Source organism: Bos javanicus, chromosome 15, assembly GCF_032452875.1.
Source record: "Bos javanicus breed banteng chromosome 15, ARS-OSU_banteng_1.0, whole genome shotgun sequence".
In the NCBI taxonomy this organism is placed as follows: domain Eukaryota; kingdom Metazoa; phylum Chordata; class Mammalia; order Artiodactyla; family Bovidae; genus Bos; species Bos javanicus.
Window position 1 is genome coordinate 55511821 of NC_083882.1, and position 22758 is coordinate 55534578.

General features: G+C 36.9%; 1 protein-coding gene across 5 annotated transcripts in view; it reads left to right on the forward strand.

The window, feature by feature from the left end:
- UVRAG (UV radiation resistance associated) overlaps positions 1-22758 on the forward strand; it is a 335117-nt gene that overhangs the window by 81416 nt on the left and 230943 nt on the right. For all 5 annotated transcript variants that reach the window (XM_061380900.1, XM_061380904.1, XM_061380901.1 and 2 more), the window contains one exon: positions 9765-9850. In XM_061380900.1, the coding sequence (XP_061236884.1) occupies positions 9765-9850 (86 nt within the window). The remainder of the gene's footprint in view (positions 1-9764; positions 9851-22758) is intronic.

Below are 22758 nucleotides of genomic sequence, written 5' to 3' on the forward strand. Positions count from 1 at the left end.
ACCATATTGGAACTCCTATAGCTTTTCTTTTTAACCTTTCTTACAAGCAGTTTTACTTCACTTGGAACCTTAGCTGGGTTGTATACTTTATTAGGTTGTATACTTTTATAAGGATGATAGAAATTGCCTGACATCTTGTATGTATTAGATATTCAGTAAACACTGAAATGAATAGGTATATGTGTATATTGTTGTTTGCTTCATAAACAGTTATCTTGTCCACAGGATTATTTTAGTAGAACTTTTAGAGTTTTAATAAAGGATTGTCTTTGACTGTTTTAGTAGCTGACAACTCTCAAAACGTACAGTAACACATTTTAAAAGTTGACTTATTCAGTGATCTAGTACATGAATAAGCAAATCACAGTCCCCACATGTTTTTATGTGACCTGCGAGCTAAGAATGGTTTTTACATTTGTAAAGAATCTGAAGGCGAAAACAAAGGAAAGTATGCAATGGTGATGATGTGGCTTGCAAAGCCTGAAATATTTACAATCTGGCCTTCGACTGAGAAAATTTGTAGATCACTGATCTAGTAACACACCTGATCATCTGCCTGGAATTACTTTTGGTCTTTGAGTATGTGAAATTATCTGTTTCCTTGAGCAGTTTAATAGGCACTCACCCAGACTGGTGCCTATCCTGTTTGCTTCTTGGAAAAAGAATTGTTAGGCCTGGCTTCAGGAGAATTTTGAGTGACATGTAAATCTCCTCGGGGCTCTTTGGCACTTGGCAGTATCTCACACAGATAACCAGATACAAATGAGCCATTTCTTTCCATCATGATCCTTCATCAGAGGTCTGTCGGGATTGCACATCTGGTGACGTTAGATGTCATTCAGAGCAAGGCTCTTAGCATATTTCAAGAATGTTAATTGCTGTGTTGTGGCTGAAGCAGAAGGGTTTAATAATGTCCTTGAGTTGCCTTAAATGTACATGGACCCAGAATTTGAGAACTGGAAAAGGTCTTAGAGATCAAGTAAAGCATGGTCATTAAGAACACAAGCTGTGGAGCCAGACTGCATGGCTCTTCCACTTAATCCTCCCTGTGTCTCAGTTTCCTTACCTTTAAAGTGGGGATAAGAATAGTACCTGTTTCACAGGGTCTCATGAGTATTATGTATGTTTACCTTTAACGTTAATATCACAACGTTCATTTAACGTGAAAAACAACACTCCCTGGAATACTATAAATGCTCACACATGTTACTTTTGTGTTTGGCTATTATTGTTCATTGTTTATATTAGTAGTAGTCTCATCTCATTTTATTGTTAAAGAAACTAAGACCTAGAGGATTTAAATGGTTTTTTTCACTTCTATAACAGGCAGAGTGGATTAAGACCCAGAGTTCTTGCTATAATGTGTTGCTTTTAGTTATATGTGAGTGTGGATACGTTTTTAGTAGAAAAGATGTTTGGCAGCTTTTTGCATAAAATAAGAACAGCTAAGTGGAGTGTCACCAATCATTTCTCCTGAGAATCTGAAGTTTATTTCTCGTGTCTTTTTGTAGCTCATTTGTAGGATTATCTTCTGTCTCTGTCTTTTCTCTTCAGCTGCCCTCATGATATGTAGATTATTTCATAGCCAGCTCCCTCTCTTTTTAATTGGGTTGAAATTTATATAACATGAATTTATGCTTTTCTGTTTTTTTTTGGCCTCATTGCACAGCTTGTGGAATCTTAGTTTCCTCACCAGGGATCAAACCCAGGCCCAAGCAGTGAAAGCACCGAGTCATAACCACTGGACCACCAGGGAATTCCCTAAGCATTTTAAAGTGTGTGATTCAGTGGCATTGGGAACGTTCACAATGTTGTGGAAACACTATCTCCAACAAGTTGCATAACATTTTTATCACAGCAAAAGAAAATGCCATTAAACGTTCACTCTCCATTTGGTGTTCCCCAACCCCCAGCAACTGCCAACTTGCTTTTCTCTCTATGGTTTCACTTATTCTGAGTATTGAATATAAATGGAATCATACAATACGTAACCTTTAATGTCTGGCTGCTTAGTGTTTTTGAGGTGCATCCAAATATAGCATGTGTCAGTACTTCTCTTTTTGGCTGAGTGATATCCCGTTGTATGAATATACCATATTTAGTTATCTGTTCATCCACTGATGGATGTTTGAATTGTTTCTACCTTTTGGCTGTTGTGAGTAGTGCTGCTGTGAACATTTATGTACAAGAATTTGTTTTCAGTTCTTTTGGTTTTATACCTTGGAGTGGAATCGCTAGATGATATAGTAATTCTGTACTTCACTTTTTGAGGAATTGCCAAACTTTTTTCCATAGCTGCTGACCATTTTGTGTTCCCAACAGCAGTATACTAGGGTTGGCAACCATTAGGTGCGTTAATGGTTTTGTTGTTTTAGTCTTAACACTTATGTCTTTGATCCTAGTTGCAAGTTTTGTACATGGTGTTAGGAATGGGTCCAACTTTATTATTTTGCATGTGGCCATTTAGTTGTTTCAGCATCACTGTTGAAATACTGTTCTTTCTCTCAGTCCTGACACCTTTGTTTAAAACCAGTTGACTGTAGATAGATGAATGTATGTCTGTACCCTTGGCTCTGCCTCACTGATGTGTGTGTCTGTCATTGCGCCAGTACAGTGCTGTTTTGATTAGTGTTGCTTTGTAGCAAACATGGAATTGGGAAATATGAATCCTTCAACTTGATATGTTGTGTTGGCTTGATTTTCATTTATCAAACCACCTTTACATACCTTGGGTAAATACCACTTGTTCCTGGTGTATAAATCTTTTTCTAAAAAATTATTTTAATTGTGAAATATACATAATAGAAAATTCACTGTCTTAACCATTTTAAGTGTACAGTTTGGTGGCATTAAGGACATTCACCTTGTTTTACAGCTGTCACTACTGTCCCTCTCCAGAACTCTTTCTGTCTCGTGAAACTGGAACTCTCTGTCTACCCTTTAAGCAATAACTCCCCATCTCCCTCCTCCTCGAGTCTCTGGCACTCACCCTTCTACTTCCTGTTTCTATGAATCTGACTGCTCTCGGTGCCTCATACGGTGGAACCACACAATATTTGTCCTTTTGTCACTAGCTTGTTTTACATAACATAATGTCTTTAAGGGTCATGCGTGTTACAGCGTGTGTCAGAATTTCTTTCCTTTTTAAGGATAACTAGTATTCCGTTATATGAATAAACCACATTTTATCTGTTAATCTGTTGATGAACACTTCGGTTACTTCCACCCCTCGACTACTGTGAATAATGCTCCTATGAACGTGGGTGTACAAATTTCTCTTTCTTTGAGTTTTTGCTTTCAGTTCTTTTGGGTATATTCCCATAAGTAGAATTGCTAGACCAGATTAGCTTTGCTAATACATTTGACTCTTGAATAACATGTGTTTGAATTGGGCAGGGCTACTTATGTGTGGGTTTTTTTTTTTTCCAATAAGTCTGAACCACAGTACTACATAATGTACAGTTGGTCAAATCCATGGATGCAGAGCAGTGCATATGGAACTGTGGATACAGAGAACCGACTGTAAAGTTATATGTGGATTTTTAACCATGTAGGGGTCATTGCCCCCACCCTCTCTTTGTTCAAGGGTATTTTGTTAAGGATTCTTTTCTCTATAATGTGTGTATATATGTTATATATATTATAATATAAGGGATATTGGTCTATAATTTTCTTGTGATGTTATTATCTGGCTTGGGATCAGGGTAATACTGGTCTCATAGAATGAGTTAAGAAGTATTTCCTCCTCTTTCATTTTTTGGAAGACTTTGAGAAGGATTGGTGTTATTTTTTTCTTTAAATGATTGGTAGTTTTTGCCAAATTATGCAGTTCTGGGCTTTTCTTTGCTGGGAGTTTTATGATTACTGATTTAACTTCTTTAGTTTTGTTATAACTTTGTTAAATTAACGTTTGTTGAGTGGAGCACAGAAAACCACAAGAGAAATTGAAATAGAGACATTTGTTACTCATAGATTCTGGAGGAATTATAGAGAAGGCTTTGAAGTGGCCACATGGGGAGGTCAAGGCAGAGTGCAGACAGAGAAATGGAGGATCTGGGACACATGTCTTCATTAGAGTCTGTGTGTAGAGTGCTTTGGGGTTCCTGGGCTTGGGCTGGGTTGTTCAGTTCAAACCAAAAGAGCAGGGTTTTGGTAAGCTCCATGGGGATTTTTATCTAAGGGGCATGTAGAGCATACAGGTCCTGGGAAGCAGGGGAGACTGTTGATCACAAGTATTAACAGAATCTACGTTTGCGTGTAACTGCAGCCTGCAATCTAGGGCATGCACTTCCCTGAAGAGGGGTCTAGTGTTGGTGTAAGGTCCCTAACGGCTGCTTGGCCACACAAAATGGATGCCAAGGAGGTGGTACCATGGAGTATCGTAGCTAAACTCTTTGACAACTTGTAGATTGGTCCAGATTTTCTGTTTTTTCCTGAATCGCTTTTGGGAGTTTCTGTTCTAGGAATTTTCATTTTATCTAGGTTCCGTGATTTGTTGGCATACAGTTGTTCATCAGTTCGGTTCAGTAGCTCAGTCATGTCCAACTCTTTGCAACCCTATGGACTGTAGCACGCCAGGCTTCCCTGTCATCACCAACTCCAGGGGCTTGCTCAAACTCATGTCCATCGAGTCGGTGATGCGTTGGTGATGCCATCCAACCATCTCATCCTCTGTCGTACCCTTCTCTGCCTGTCTTCAATCTTTCCCAGCATCAGGGTCTTTTCCAATGAGTCAGTTCTTCACATCAGGTGGCCAAAGTATTGGAGTTTCAGCTTCAGCATCAGTCCTTCCAGTGAATATTCAGGACTGATTTCCTTTAGGATGGACTGGTTGGATCTCCTTGCAGTCCAAGAGACTCAGAAGTCTTCACCAATATCGCAGTTCAAAAGCATCGATTCTTTAGCTCTCAGGTTTCTTTACAGTCCAACACTCACATCCATATATGGCTACTGGAAAACCCATAGCTTTGACTAGATGGACCATTGTTGGCAAAGTAATGTTTGTCTACACTGATCATAGCTTTTCTTCGAAGGAGCAAGCGCCTTTTAATTTCATGGCTGCAGTTACCATCTGCAGTGATTTCGGAGCCCAAGAAAATAAAGTTTCTCACTGTTTCCATTGTTTTCCCATCTATTTGCCATAAAGTGATGGGACTGGATGCCATGATCTTAGTTTTTTGAATGTTGAGTTTTAAGCCAACCTTTACACTCTCTTCTTTCAATTTCATCAAGAGGTTCTTATAGTATTCTTCTATAATTAATATTTCCTGTCTTTGTAAGATTAATGGTAATGTTCTCACTTTCATTCCTGATTTTAGTGATTGGAGCGTTCTCTCCTCTTTTCTTGGTTGGTCTGGCTTAATGTTTGTCAGTTTTATTGGCTCTTTCAGGGAACTAAGTTAGTTTTATTGATTTTTCTCTATTGTTTTTTATTCTGTATTTCACGGAAAGGGTTAGTTGCTCGGTCGTGTCCGACTTTGTGACCCCATGGACTGTAGCCCTCCAGGCTCCTCTGTCCGTGGAATTATCCAGGCAAGAATACTGGAGTGGGCTGCCATTCTCTTCTCCAGGGGATCTTCCTGACCCGGGGGTTGAATCTGGATCTCCCGTGTTGCAGACAGGCTCTTTACCATCTGAGCCACCAGGATCTCTGCCCTAATCTTTATTATTTGCTTCCTTCTTACTTTGGGTTTAGGTTTCTTTTTATTGTTCCTTAAGGTGGAAGATTACATTACTGATTCGAACTCTCTCCTTTTTCTTCTTTTTAATGTAAATATTTACAGCTGCATTTTTCACTCTGAGCACTTTTTCACTGTATCCTATGTTTTGATATGTTGTATTTTTATGTAATGTAGCATTTAATAATTTGCCTATGATTTGTTCTTTGACCCACTGGCCATTTAAGAGTATGTTTACTTCATAGTTTGTGAATTTTCCAAATTTCCTTTTGTTACTGATTTTTAGTTTCATTCCATTATGATCAGAAGAGATATTTTGTGTGATTTCAGTGTTTAGAAATCTATTGAGATTTTTTTGATGACAACATATGGTCTATCCTAGAGAATATTCTGTATGCATTTGAGAATATTTGTATGGTGGTTGTTGAGTGGAACATGCTGTATACATCTGTTAGGTCTGGTTGATTTATGGTATTATTGATGTTTTTTGTTTCCTTCTTTCTCTTTTTTATGGTTGTGCTATCCATTGGTAAAAGTGGGATGTTGACTTCTGCTGTTTCTCATTTTAGTTTTTATGGTTTTGACTTCGTATGTTTTGTTATATGTTGTTAAGTCCATATATGTTTATAATCATTTATGTCTTCTTGAGCCTTTTAAAACAGCATAATGTCTGTTTTGGTCACCTGTTTTGTTTTAATGTCTATTTGTCTGATATTAGTTTATACATGCCAGCTCTCTTTTGGTTACTACTTACATAGAATATCTTTCCATCCTTCCATTTTCAACCTATTTGTGTTTTTGATTCTCAAGTGCATCTCTTTTTTTTTTTATTAATTTTTTATTTTAAAATACAAAATCTTTAATGCCATTCTCCCAAATCTTCCCACCCTCTCCCTCTCCCACAGAGTCCATAAGCCTGTTCTATACATCAGTGTCTCTTTTGCTGTCTCGTATACAGGGTTATCGTTACCATCTTTCTAAATTCCATATATATGCGTTAGTATATTGTATTTATGTTTTTCCTTCTGGCTTACTTCACTCTGTATAATAGGCTCCAGTTTCATCCACCTCATTAGAACTGATTCAAATGTATTCTTTTTAATGGCTGAGTAATACTCCATTGTGTATATGTACCACAGCTTTCTTTATCCATTCATCTGCTGATGGACATCTAGGTTGCTTCCATGTCCTGGCTATTACAAACAGTGCTGCGATGAACATTGGGGTACACGTGTCTCTTTCCCTTCTGGTTTCCTCAGTGTGTATGCCCAGCAGTGGGATTGCTGGATCATAAGGCAGTTCTATTTCCAGTTTTTTAAGGAATCTCCACACTGTTCTCCATAGTGGCTGTACTAGTTTGCATTCCCACCAACAATGTAAGAGGGTTCCCTTTTCTCCACACCCTCTCCAGCATTTATTATTTGTAGACTTTTGGGTCGCAGCCATTCTGACTGGTGTGAAATGATATCTCATAGTAGTTTTGATTTGCATTTCTCTGATAATGAGTGATGTTGAGCATCTTTTCATGTGTTTGTTAGCTATCTGTATGTCTTCTTTGGAGAAATGTCTATTTAGATCTTTGGCCCATTTTTTGATTGGGTCATTTATTTTTCTGGAGTTGAGCTGGAGGAGTTGCTTGTATATTTTTGAGATTAGTTGTTTGTCGGTTGCTTCATTTGCTATTATTTTCTCCCATTCTGAAGGCTGTCTTTTCACCTTGCTAATAGTTTCCTTTGATGCAGAAGCTTTTAAGTTTAATTAGGTCCCATTTGTTTATTTTTGCTTTTATTTCCAGTATTCTGGGAGGTGGGTCATAGAGGATCCTGCTATGATGTATGTCAGAGAGTGTTTTGCCTATGTTCTCCTCTAGGAGTTTTATAGTTTCTGGTCTTACGTTGAGATCTTTAATCCATTTTGAGTTTATTTTTGTATATGGTGTTAGAAAGTGTTCTAGTTTCATTCTTTTACAAGTGGTTGACCAGATTTCCCAGCACCACTTGTTAAAGAGATTGTCTTTAATCCATTGTATATTCTTGCCTCCTTTGTCAAAGATAAGGTGTCCATATGTGCGTGGATTTATCTCTGGGCTTTCTATTTTGTTCCATTGATCTATATTTCTGTCTTTGTGCCAGTACCATACTGTCTTGATGACTGTGGCTTTGTAGTAGAGCCTGAAGTCAGGTAGGTTGATTCCTCCAGTTCCATTCTTCTTTCTCAAGATCGCTTTGGCTATTCGAGGTTTTTTGTATTTCCATACAAATTGTGAAATTATTTGTTCTAGCTCTGTGAAGAATACTGTTGGTAGCTTGATAGGGATTGCAGTGTAGATAGCATATTGTGGATCATTAAAAGAAAATCCATTTTGCCAATCTCTGCCTTTTAATTGTAGTGTAATTTAATTCATTAACACTTACTGTAATTACAGGCGCAAGGACTTCTGCCATTCTTTGATTTGTTTTATTTCTTTTTGTTCCTCATTTCTTCCATTATTACCTTCTTTTGTATTAGTTATTTTCTCATGTAACATTTGAGTCCTTTCTCATTTCTTTCACTATTCATCTTTTAGTTATTTTCTTAGTGGCTGCCCCAAGGATTATAGTTAACATTTTAATTTGTACGTTTAGCTAAAGTTAATATTAGTTTTAGTATTATATAAAACTTTTCTTCTCTATGGGCTCTTTTCCCCCATTTTTATCATCATGTTACATCTTTATTATTGTGTGCCCATAAAGGTAGATTTATAATGATTGCTTCATTTATTTGCTAATTGATTGATATTAAATACTAAACCACTCTTGCATTCTTAAAGTAAATTCAGTCAAAATGAAGTGTTATTGTTTTATCCTTACAATGTATTTCTGGTTCAACTTTCTAATGTTTTGCTAGGGATTTTTGTGTCTGTAATCATGAGGATATTGACTTATAATTATCTCTGTGTGTGTGTGTGTGTGTGTGTGAGAGAGAGAGAGAGAGAGAGAGAGAGAGAAGGTTTAGTGTCAGTAATGTAGTTGGAAATTGTTCCTTTCTACTCTGTTTTAGGAGTTTGTACTAAATTGATGACATTTCTTAAACATTTGATATAATTCAGTGAAGCAACCTGGACCAAGACTATTTTTGTGGAAAGATTTTTCAATTATTCACTTAAAAATAGTTATAGAGTTATTACTCAGCTATTATTCATCAATTTTGGCATGTTGTAGTTTTTCAAGGAATTTGTCTAATTAATCTAAGTTCTCAAATTTGTTAGCATGAAGTTCTTCATAATATTCTCCTAATAACCTTTTAATATCTGCAGCAATGTAATTTTTGGAAAATGCTTCTATTAGCATTATAGCAAGCATTTATACACTGCTTATACATACCTTTGATTTTACAAATATTAGCTCTTTTAATTCCCATGACAATTTGTGAGGTAGATAGTATTATCATCTCCATGTTATAGATGAGAAACCAACGTTAAACTGAAAGAAGTTAGGTGCCTTGCTCAAGGTTACAGAACTGGTGTGTTAAGGGCTTAAATTGTAATCCAGGTCATCTGGGTCCAGAGTCCTCTTTTCTTAACTACTATTTACTTTGCTTTTCTGAAATGCCAGATAGCTGTTCTGTTCTTCTTAAGGAATTGTGCTGTGTTCGCTGTAGAAACCGTCCTTGCTCCCAACACCTTAACACTACTGAGTGGAAATATTTGTTTCAGGTATTCCTAATTAAAACTTGGAATGCCTTTTCTCCCATAAAAACATTACATATGTTGGCTAGGCATACTTGAAATATTATTGTTAATACTCTTCTTCAGGCACATAATATGTTAAAAAGACTTCTGGGGTTTCGCTGGGAAGTTCACCAAAATTTATAATGTGAAACATTGTTTCTGTGGGAAAATATTAGAGGAAATTTATTTTAAATTCACTTGCCTAAAATGTTAAACTTCAATTATGTGAAAGTGTTTCTTAATTTTTTTGTAATTTCTTAATGATTTGAATCTACTGAGTTATTATTAAATCATAATTTAAAAAAGACAAACATCATGCTTAATTTGGACACATATTTTGTTTTACTTTGATTAATTTGTTGATCAATATCTTTTAGGGTTATTCAAATGCTCAGAAGAATATTCTTCTTCAGGTGGATCAGAACTGTGTTCGCAATTCTTATGATGTCTTCTCTTTGCTGCGGTAAGAAACTTCTTAGAGTCCTCTTGCATTTTCTAAAGAATCTTCCTCATTCTGAGTTTGTGACATTTCAGTGTGAGGAAATGTATGGGAGCTTTAGAAGCTGTTACTCAAACAGCATTTTTTAGTGAGAGGTTCATAAATTTTGTAGCTACAGTTATTTAAGTTTATCTCTTTTACAAAGCCTTTCAAATGCCATTTTTTTCCTGTGGACAGTGGAAGAGAATGATTGGAAGCTAGTGATCTTAAAGTAGGGACATGAGCTGTGTCCGGTCTTCTGCACTATAAAGAGCAGAAACCAGAGGTATAAATTTAGACTTATCAAAATTTTACCAATGATGCCATTACTTACAAAAGCTGTCCAATAGCCCTAGACATAGCTTAGAGTTTTGACCTGCTAGGCTTAACTGCTTCAGCTCTGTATTTTCCTAATGTCTGGGTTTAATTTTGTATGATTTTTTAATTTGGTTTTAATTTTCAGTGTGGTAGATCATCAAGGACATTTTCCCAGGAGGCAGGCTACCAAAATAAATGCAGTTTAAAATAAAGTTAACAGTGACACTCAACCTATGTTCACCCTACTCAGACAGATGGTTCATTGAAACTCGATTTTGGCAGTCTTTTCCTAATGTTTATATAACACATCATAAATTTCAGACCATTAGACATCCTCTATATATCTGCTGGAGGAAGAGTCCAGAAAGATGATTGGACCCTTGTCCAATTGGATGGTTGTTTATTTTGTAAACGTTATTAAATGAGCCTTTCCTTTGCAAATCTTGAATCTTGTTATACAGAATGATAGAGAGTTTGGTCATATGGACTATGTAAATTGCTCTTAAGAGACAATGATTTCAACTAAAGTAACCACACACATTTGTCCTTTGATTTTTACCTGAGGGATACTTTGACTTCTTAGGATATGTACCAGAATGGACAGAATTTAGTAATTGAATGGTAGCGATAGAAAACAAGTTGTGTCAAAATATATAACTCTTATTTTTGAGCCTATTCAGTTTGGATTACATTGAGTTTTAAGTATTGAAAAGAGGGATGCACAGAAATAGTTTGAATTGTGAGTAAGCCACTAATATTTCTTGGCCTGTTTTCCTCAATAAAATGAGAGTTATAGATACTATTATATTTAAAGATATTTTTGAAGTATGAGATTTTATTATGTTATTAGAGAAATCAGTAAAGTTAAAAGCAAAAGAAATACCGAGTCAGTGAGAAGAAGAGAATTTGGGAAAGGTAGTATCATAGAATCTAAGAAAATAGAGATTTAAGGGGTATTGAAGGCCCTGGTGGCTTAGAGGGTAAAGCGTCTGCCTGCAGTGCAGGAGACCAGGGTTCGATCCCTGGGTCGGGAAGATCCCCTGGAAAAGGAAATGGCAACCCACTGCAGTACTCTAGCCTGGAAAATCCCATGGATGGAGGAGCTTGGTAGGCTACAGTCTGTGGGGTTGCAAAGAGTCAGACACGACTGAGCAACTTCACTTTCCTTTCCTGAAGGCTCTGTACAATAATGATCCAGGAGAATAAGAGCTGAAGAAAGACTGTGGAATCTTGGGAATCAACTTGGTATAGTGGAGAATGTGTTGACTGACTTGCCTGTGACTTTAATTATCCTTGATTTATCCTAATTCATTTAACCTCTTTGATATTCTAAAACATAGAAGCAGTGGTGTTACAATTTGTTTAATTTACAAGCGTTTCACATCTATTACCTTTTTCTCCTAGAAGTTTTCTGTGCTCCCACATCAGGGATCAGCTTTTGTCTTCCATGTAGAAGCTGAGGCCAAGGGGCAGTCAGTTACTTATCAGTACTTAGCGAGGGGACACACACCAAGTAAGAGCCAGACTAGAGATTGGTATGAAGGTTTTCTGGCAAACAAAATTTGCAAACCCTTTTCACGCTCTGACTTGTCCTAGACTGGTGGTTATTGGGTGCGTGTAGCATAATGGTACAATGCTTCCCTGGTGGCTCAGGCGGTAAAGTGTCTGTCTACAATGCGGGAGACCTGGGTTCGATCCCTGGGTCGGGAAGATCCCCTGGAGAAGGAAATGGCAATCCACTCCAGTACTATTGCCTGGAAAATCCCATGGACAGAGAAGCCTGGTAGGCTACAGTCCATGGGGTCACAGAGTCACAGAGCCCTCCATAAATGCAAAATCATAAAATTAGTTTGGTAGTTGCTCAGTTAATTAACACTGATCTTGCAATGAAATGTCTCTGGGGAGTTTCACTTCTGGAGTGCCTTCTAGATTCCTTAGGTGTGTCAGCAGTTTGAATAACCTTGTTAATAATTGCTTGCTCATCACCTTTATGTAAATCATTTTTAGCTGGTAACACAGATATACTTTTTTCTGAACCAAATCTAATGTCTGTTTATCAAGTAAATTGGCTGAACCTGGAAAGTTACTCTGGAGCTAGAAACTTTAAATTGTACTTGTCAATGTTAATGAGTAAGATGGAACTTTCTTTGCTAATTCACAGTTCAGAGTAATTGTCATGTATCTGCTCGATTAAAAGTTCTCTTCCCACTGTTCTTATCATGAGCTGTATATAAAGTGATTGCTGAGAAAGTTAATGTGGTGCTAATCAATTTTGTTCATTGTTTCCCCTCCTCAACTCAGGCAACGTTGTTCCTGGATGGAGTAATTTTTAAAAATATATCTTTTCCTTTCCTGATGATTTCTTTTTTTTTTTTTTTAATTGTTACTTCTTGATCTGTGATTTTATGTGAAAATACAGAGTCTGAATTTTTTAATATGACTTACTCCACTAAATTCTCAATACTGTTTGGAGTCAGGGTTAGAACCCATGTCTCCTGTTAGTAACTTTCACTGTGTTTTTGTGTTGGTAGCTACTATGAATTGATAATGTCCCACCTTTTATTCGTAAATGTCATACAAAAAAATAGGAAATCTTGACTAAAGGCTGCTTTTGGAGCATCTATGACCCTAGCTAGCATTATAGCCCCTTCTGATGGATGTGTTGTACCATATTTTGTAGGAAAACAATGACCTAAGGTTGTACTCTTCTGCCAACAGTTAGGAATTTAGACTAATTCCAGTGTTGCCAAAGAAAGAGCAGCTCTTTCCAAATTTACATTCAGTATGTATGATGGTAACTGATTTCTGCTTCCTAACCCTTGGAAATCCCTGGATTAAGCATTAGTTTTCATGTAAGCAGACGTTTAATTAGGAGACCCTCCACTCGTCACATTTCATACTTCAGGATGTTCACCACAAGGTGTCAATGTTGCTCTTTAACTGGCATTTGAAATTTCCTTTATTTTACAGTTTTGAAATGAGAAAAGTAAACTTACGAATTATAGATTAGATTAGATTAGATTAGATCAGTCGCTCAGTCGTGTCCAACTCTTTGCGACCCCATGAACCGCAGCACGCCAGGCCTCCCTGTCCATCACCAACTCCCGGAGTTCACCCAGACTCATGTCCATCGAGTGAATGATGCCATCCAGCCATCTCATCCTCTGTCGGCCCCTTCTCCTCCTGCCCCCAATCCCTCCCAGCATCAGAGTCTTTTCCAATGAGTCAACTCTTCGCATGAGGTGGCCAAAGTACTGGAGTTTCAGCTTTAGCATCATTCCCTCCAAAGAAATCCCAGGGCTGATCTCCTTCAGAATGGACTGGTTGGATCTCCTTGCAGTCCAAGGGACTCTCAAGAGTCTTCTCCAACACCACAGTTCAGAAGCATCAATTCTTCGGGGCTCAGCCTTCTTCACAGTCCAACTCTCACATCCATACATGACCCCAGGAAAAACCATAGCCTTGACTAGACGAACCTTTGTTGGCAAAGTAATGTCTCTGCTTTTGAATATGCTATCTAGGTTGGTCATAACTTTCCTTCCAAGGAGTAAGCGTCTTTTAATTTCATGGCTGCAGTCACCATTTGCAGTGATTTTGGAGCCCAGAAATTATAAGCAAGCCTTTAATTTAGAAGTTAACTTTTCTTCTCTTTATTATTATTCCTTCTAGGTTAACGAGTCTATAAACAGCTTTCTCTTTTGGGATCTGTTGATTTTTGAAATGTTTTATTTCTTGTTTACTGTGTTGGTGATGGGGAGTTGTTGAAAGGCTGCCTGGAGATGAGTGGCATGCTCAGGAGTGTGGATTTGAATTCTAACCATGATGATTATGGAACAGACCTGAGGGGCAAGACTGGAAGCAAGCAGATGGCTGTAATCCTACCTGTCCTCTGGAATTGAAAGATCATTGTTAGTGTTTAAAAATGTTTTTGTTTCATTTTGTTTTCCCTTTCATACTTTCTCAGAAAGGTAACTATTGTATTGAACTAAGCGAGACTAATTGTTTTCTCTGAGTATAGTTTTCATTGTTTTTTCCTTCTCTTTTGACGTGTCCTCCTTTCACCAGTTTAATAAATGGAGGTATGGTGGAGGAACCATGGGCTTTGGTCCTTCATCTAGGTTCCAGTCCTAAACCGCCAGGTTACTTTGGGCAAGTTTCATAACTTTGGTATGCCTCAAACTGTTCTTGTAAAATGGGGGTAATTTTGGTCTCATAGACATATTATGAGAATTAAAGCAGATTAAATAGATTAAAAGATCATAGGACCGTTACTGGCACATAGTAGACATGCAATAAATAATAGTCTTCATTTCCCCCTTGACTTCTTCCACCTTGAAGTTAGCTTTCTTCTCTATGCCAGTGTTCCCTTTATATTATTACTGCTAGGTTTTCCAATTTTCGACATAATTTCCCTTTCTGTTCTTGCCATTCCAATGCCTCCCACCTCTGTTTTTAGAATTACTTTTGTTAATCCTCTAACAATCATGATAAAAATTGTTTAACATGTGCATGTCTTGTCTCCCTGATGGCACTGAAAACTACTTGAAGGGAGGGGTCGTTTCATGGGGCTGTGTTTTCTCCTCTCCCTCTTACTGACATTATGTTGGAGTTATTGTGGATTTTGTTGGGATCCCGGAGCCCTTGGTCCTGTGGATCCTGCATTACTCTTTCTCCCTAAGGACTCTTTTACATTACCACAACTTCAACCACCACAGCCACATGTTAATAGCTCTCAAAACTATGTCTCTAGTTTCAAGTTTTCTTTTGGATTTCTGCTCTGTAGTTTCCAGGGACGAGTAGACTTGCATGTGCTGTAGCAACCTCAACCGTAACATGTCTGGCTTAATCTGCATACATTGGCTTGATCTTTCTCTCCCTTTTGTTTTCCCTGGTTTCTCTAGTAGTATCATCAGCATCTCAGCACACTACTGAGCATACCCTTGTTTGTTCTCACCTCTGTTTTCCTGGACTATTTCCTGACCTCTGATCTTCCTACTTTGAGTTTTTCTTTCATGCAATTAATGGATACTATTTTTTAAAATCATTTATTTATTTATGGCTCTGCTGGGTCTTTGTTGTGCAGGCTTTCTCCAGTTGCGGTGATCGGGAGCTACTCTTCGTTGTGGCGTGCGGGCTTCTCGTTGCGGTGGCCTGGCTTGTTGTGGAGCACAGGCTCTAGGCACGCAGGCCCAGTAACTATCACAAGGGCTTAGTTGCTCCACGGCATGCAGGATCTTCCTGGATCAGGGATCAAACCTATGTCCCCCGTGTTGGTAGGTGGATTCTTAACCACTGGACCACCAGGAAAGTCCTAATAGATTTATTTATTGAGCATTTCCTTTGTGTTAGGAACTATGTTAAGTGATTTATATGAATTGACTCTTTTAATTCTTACAACAACCCCATGTGGTTAGAAATGTTTATTCCTGTTTACAGATGAGGAAGTTGAAGCACAAAGCAGTTGAGTAGCTTATCCAAGGTTATACAGGTGGTTCATGTTAGTCTGTATTTAAACCTAGTTTAGCTCCTGAGTTTGTGTTCATAACCAGCATGTTTTACTACTTTATTTTTTCACACTGTTTTAGTACAATTCATCTGCCACATTGCTGCCAGAATGATCCAAGATATATCAGTTTTGTCACTCATATGGTTTAGAAAAGAAATCTTTGAGCTCTCACATAGAGGATAAAGTCCTTCCTTCTTAATTTGGTATTCAAAGGACATGGTTCTAAATAGTCCAGAGGAACTAATATTCTTCTTTCAAGTCCTCCTGCCACTAGGAGCTAGTAGCAAGTAGTAGCTAGCCTTTACTGAGCACGTGCTGTTGTAATTAATTCTTCATTGTCTGATTTGTTCTCTGCTTAGCACCCGGAAACTGAGAGCTCCCTTAGAAAAGAATCCTCTTTTTGTTGATCCTTGTATTAGTTCTATGATGGCTACATATCAAGTATATTTAGCAGATAAGAGATGCTGTTTTAATTGATCAATTCAAACTGTTCTTCAGGTTATAGGGAACTGGGTTCTGTTGTTCCTGTTTCTGGTTTGTACCTGGTAAAATGAGAGTTGTAAAAAATTTCTCGACCATTATCAAAAAAGTGTTGAAAATACAATCAGGTCCATAAAGATTCAGCTGCCTCTTTTCTTTCTGCCACTGCCTTCAACATAACGATTTCAGGATTTTGTGACTTGTGGTCTTATTCCTTATGCAGATTCTTTGGGGAAGATCTTTATCTGGTAAATTGTTGCCATATCCCCACCCCCCACTTTGATAGAAAATACTTTCTCCTACAGAATTTCAGTTATAGAAGGGGAATGCTCATATCAAATAAACTATTCTTGCTGTAATGTTTAGAAAACGGGGAGGATGACATGTGTAAGGGTGTAACTGTTTATAATCTTTAAGTTTTGAATGCGATGACCAACCTTTAGGTTGCAGGGAGAGTTTTCTCCTCTCTCCCCTCCTAATGATGTCTTTCCCTAAGAGGTAAATGCAAATGTAGAGAATATAATTAAGAACCTGACTGTAAGCAAAAGATGTCACAGAATTTATGTCCTAAGTTTTCTGTTCTTGGTAGACACTAGACCCAGTGTCTGTGTGCTCATTTTTGATAAATGAGGGGAATTAAGAGGATTACTGTTAAGGTAGGCACACTGACAGCAAGGAGAAGCAACATCTGACAGTGTGATCTGTTTGTGCCTTACTCTTTGTTTCTGGAGTATAACTGAATGGTAAATCATATTAGCTACTGTCCTATCTTTATACTCACTATGTTTGGATTTGTAAATAGCCCTCTGTCACTACTTCATATAAAAGGAGGGCGGGGAGAAATAGAAATAGCCCAGCTGTGAAGAGAGACAGACTAAGTGAAAAAAGGCATAGCTAGCATCTCTCTTCTGTGTGTGAGCAGCTTTACCCCAGTACAGCTCCATACTATAGTTCCTGACTGAAGTTAATAATGAGAATTGTTAAGCATCCCATGTTAGTTTTCACTAATGCTCTCTCCATTTAACACATGAGGACACTGAGGCTTAGATCAGTGTGTGTCTAGCACCACAAGGTAAGTAAGTGTTAAAGCTGGTTTGAATGAAGAGCGCATGTGCGTTCTTCCATTATACTCTGTTGATACCAAACAATCAGTGGAATATAAAGTAGTCCTTGTTAAAGTCTGCGTAAGAGAGCAGTGATATGTGACAAGATTTAGGAAGGTTTTTAATAAAAATTTAAAATTAAAAAGTTAGATATTAAAAAATGTTTAGGTATTTAATGTACGTCTTAGTTAAACAAAATTGGTATTTATGTGTAATAGCACATTTTATTTTTATTCATCTTTCTATATATACACACACAGACACATATATACTTACATATATATTGATAGAATTTTAAACAAAGTCCGGAGTAATTTTAGGTACAGTGTTTTTTTTCCCCCTTTCTTTTTAGTTTTTGGCTTGTCTTCTTCCTTAAACTCTTTCCCTCACTACCAGAACCACCTGTTGTAGACTGAATGTTTGTGGTCCCCCACCCCCACCTCAAACAGATACATTGAAACCTAATCCCCTGTGTGATGGTACTTTGAGGTGGGGGCCTTGGGGTGATGATTAGATCATGAAGGCAGAGCCCCCATAGATGGGATTAAGTACCCTTATAAAAAAGGCCCTAGGGAGACCCGGTCCCTTTCTCTGTGTGATGTAGTGAAAAGATAACTGTGAACCAGGAAGCAGGCTCTCACCAGATACCAACCAAACTGGTGCCTTGATCATAGACTTCTGAGCCCCAGAACTGTGAGAAGTAAACTTCTGTTTATAAGTTACCCTGTCTGTGGTATTTGTTACAATAGCCTGAACTGCATAAGATACCATCCAAACACAGAACACATGTTGACATGACCCCAGTCACCTGTGTACCCATAGTAACAATCTGTCGTGTATCTATTTCACATTTTTTCCTATGATATCTATGTATAGGTCATAGATATCACTATTTGACAAAATTGGAGTGGATATTATATGCTTAACTCTACCTTTTGTTTTCTTGTTTAACATTCCATGTACAGATCTCTTCAGTTCACTGTTTTAATGATTTCTTAATAGTCAATGGTGAGGTGTACTATATTTTTCAGTCATCACCCTATGGATAGACATTTATTTTTTATTTTTTTTTAAATTTCAGGTATACACATGTTCCCCATCCTGAACCCTCTTCCCTCCCCCCCTCCCCATACCATCCCCCTGGGCCGTCCCAGCGCACCAGCCCCAAGCATCCAGCATCGTGCACTGAACCTGGACTGGCATCTCGTTTTATACATGACATTTCACATGTTTCAATGCCATTCTCCCAAATCTTCCCACCCTCTCCCTCTCCCACAGAGTCCATAAGACTGTTCTATACATCAGTGTCTCTTTTGCTGTCTCGTATACAGGGTTATCGTTACCATCTTTCTAAATTCCATATATATGCGTTAGTATACTGTATTTATGTTTTTCCTTCTGGCTTACTTCACTCTGTATAATAGGCTCCAGTTTCATCCACCTCATTAGAACTGATTGAAATGTATTCTTTTTAATGGCTGAGTAATACTCCATTGTGTATATGTACCACAGCTTTCTTATCCATTCATCTGCTGATGGACATCTAGGTTGCTTCCATGTCCTGGCTATTATAAACAGTGCTGCGATGAACATTGGGGTACACGTGTCTGTTTCCCTTCTGGTTTTCTCAGTGTGTATGTCCAGCAGTGGGATTGCTGGATCATAAGGCAGTTCTATTTCCAGTTTTTTAAGGAATCTCCACACTGTTCTCCATAGTGGCTGTACTAGTTTGCATTCCCACCAACAGTGTAAGAGGGTTCCCTTTTCTCCACACCCTCTCCAGCATTTATTATTTGTAGACTTTTGGATCGCAGCCATTCTGACTGGTGTGAAATGGTACCTCATAGTGGTTTTGATTTGCATTTCTCTGATAATGAGTGATGTTGAGCATCTTTTCAAGTGTTTGTTAGCCATCTGTATGTCTTCTTTGGAGAAATGTCTATTTAGATCTTTGGCCCATTTTTTGATTGGGTCATTTATTTTTCTGGAGTTGAGCTGTAGGAGTTGCTTGTATATTTTTGAGATTAGTTGTTTGTCGGTTGCTTCATTTGCTATTATTTTCTCCCATTCTGAAGGCTGTCTTTTCACCTTGCTAATAGTTTCCTTTGATGTGCAGAAGCTTTTAAGTTTAATTAGGTCCCATTTGTTTATTTTTGCTTTTATTTCCAGTATTCTGGGAGGTGGGTCATAGAGGATCCTGCTGTGATGTATGTCAGAGAGTGTTTTGCCTATGTTCTCCTCTAGGAGTTTTATAGTTTCTGGTCTTATGTTGAGATCTTTAATCCATTTTGAGTTTATTTTTGTATATGGTGTTAGAAAGTGTTCTAGTTTCATTCTTTTACAAGTGGTTGACCAGATTTCCCAGCACCACTTGTTAAAGAGATTGTCTTTAATCCACTGTATATTCTTGCCTCCTTTGTCAAAGATAAGGTGTCCATATGTGCGTGGATTTATCTCTGGGCTTTCTATTTTGTTCCATTGATCTATATTTCTGTCTTTGTGCCAGTACCATACTGTCTTGATAACTGTGGCTTTGTAGTAGAGCCTGAAGTCAGGTAGGTTGATTCCTCCAGTTCCATTCTTCTTTCTCAAGATCGCTTTGGCTATTCGAGGTTTTTTGTATTTCCATACAAATTGTGAAATTATTTGTTCTAGCTCTGTGAAGAATACTGTTGGTAGCTTGATAGGGATTGCATTGAATCTATAAATTGCTTTGGGTAGTATACTCATTATCACTATATTGATTCTTCCAATCCATGAACATGGTATATTTCTCCATCTATTAGTGTCCTCTTTGATTTCTTTCACCAGTGTTTTATAGTTTTCTATATATAGGTCTTTAGTTTCTTTAGGTAGATATATTCCTAAGTATTTTATTCTTTTCGTTGCAATTGTGAATGGAATTGTTTCCTTAATTTCTCTTTCTGTTTTCTCATTATTAGTGTATAGGAATGCAAGGGATGGATAGACATTTAATCTTTACTTTGGCTCTGGTTTTTTATTTGTTCATTTTGCCATTATGTGCAATACTGGAGTAAGTATCTATATATGTATATATTTTTATATGTCATGTTTCTATTTATGTGTATTAAATTTTCAGGAGTAGAGTTTCTAAGTCAAAGGACATGTATAATTTTAATTTTAAAAAATAACATACTGTTTCCCCAAAGAGGACATATAATATGTGACTTTCCTCTTTACCTTGAAGCCCTGCTGGCCATGGGTATCATCTTTTTTTGTGTGATTTTTATTAATTTGATGAGTACAACACCTCAGTGTTACTTTAATTTTTATGAGTTTCAGTACCAGTGCTTAGTCTGAGCTACAAGTGAAAGTGAATATCCTGGATTTGTTAGCCATTCAGTATTCTTCTGTGAATTTACCTATTCTTAATATTTTACCTGCCTTTTTAATTGAGTTGCTTGTGTTTTTTCATATAATTTTAAAAGTCCTTGGTATTTTTTCCAAATCTCTCAGTTACATCTTGAGTTAGTATACCTTATACAAAATGTTTATATTTGTCATATCATATAATTTTGGTTTTCCTTGGATGTCTTCTGGGCACTCTGTCTTGGTTTAAGACGTATCTCTCTTTTTTTAAAAAAAATCAGGTATTTTTTACATTGGAGTATAGTTGCCTTATCAGAAGTCTCTCTTCCTTTTTAGTTCTATGTACATTTTCAAGTTTCCTTTTAAGGTTTATATTATTTTACTTTTAAAATTAAATCTCTAATACAATTTGGAATTATTCTTAAATATATTGTGTAGATATTCCATATATTGAGATAGAAATTCATTTTCTTTACAGATGAATATCCAGTTGTGCCAGTAACTTCCTTTTCTTACTGAATTTAGATACCACCTTTGTCATACACTAAAAGCTCATATAAACCGGGGTTCATTTCTGGATTCCCTTTTTGTTCTGATCCTTTTGTGTAGTTCTTTGCCAATTTCAGATTAATTACAGTGGTTTTTTGGTATGCTAATACCAAGTAAGGCAAGTACCCCTCTTGCTACGCTTCTTTTTCCATTCTATTTTTGGCTGTTCTCAGAACTTTATTCTTCCATATGAAGGTTAAGGTTATTTTATCCTATTCTTAAAAAAAAAAAAAAAAAAAAAAACTTTCTTGAATTCTAACGGAAATTTTTATATTCATTGACTTTTTATATTTGGTGAGAGCTGTCATTTTTTATGGGGGCTTCCCTGATAGCTCAGTTGGTGAAGAATGCAGGAGATCCCAGTTCGATTCCTGGGTCGGGATGATCTGCTGAAGGTATAGGCTACCTACTCCAGTATTCTTGGGCTTCCCTTGTGGCTCAGCTGGCAAAGAATTCTCCTGCAATATGGGATACTTGAGCTCAATCCCTGGGTTGGGAAGATCCTCTGGAGAAGGGAAAGGCTACCCACTCCAGTATTCTGGCCTGGAGAATTCCATGGACTGTATAGTCCATGAGGTCTCAAAGAGTCATTTTTATGTTAGTATTCCCATCCAAGACATGATATGTCTTATATTTGTTCAAATTTTATTTCAATCCTTTGGTAAGATTTTATAGTTCTCTTCATATGGTCATGTGCCTTTCTATTAAGTTTGTTCTTAGATATGCTATAGTTTTGACACAATTCTTTAATAAAATGTTTTCCATTTCCATTCTTGTATACTCATTTCTATTATAGGGAAAAACTAATTTTTAAAAAATCATACTCAGTGATGGTATCAAGTTAGTTTTTCTTGTTTTTTAAGGAAAGATCTCTGATTTTCTTGGCCATATACTCATTATCAATAGAAGGATAGATTTATCTCTTCTTTTGCAGTATTTATACTGTCTTCTTGTCTTTACTGCATTTACTACACCTTTTAGAACTTTAAAATTAATGTTGAAATGTAATGGAAATAGCGAGCAGTTTAGTCCAATTCTTGTTTTAATTAAAAATGATCAGTATTTTACTGTTCAGAATATTCTCTGTTAATTTTGGAAAATCTTTTTGATAGTTCTTCCTATTTAACTTTTTAAAGCAATATATGCTGAATTTTTTGAATTGCCTTTTCATATTTATTAATGTTATATGTTTTTCTTTAATTTATAGTTGCAAAAAGGTATGCAGATTTCTTGGTATTGTATTACTAATTAGTTATAGATTATTCTTTTGATCATTACTACAAGTGAGATTGGTATATAGTATTTGTTGTTTTTTGAGGGGGTGGGAAGGAAGATGTGATAGGTAATCATCTTTCCTGAGATCCTGAAATTGAATTGGGACGCTTTTCATCTTTTTCTGTGATCCTCCTTTGTAAAATGATGATAATAACCTCATTGGGTTGTTGGGAGATGAAGTGAATTAATATGAAGTGCTTAGTACAGTGCTCAAATTAGTTAATACTATATTTGTTAGCTATTAGTATCATAATAAACTGAAACATATTAAATGATTTTGGGGATTTTTAATTCTTTAAAGGTTTGTTAGAGAATTTAGCTATTAAATCATC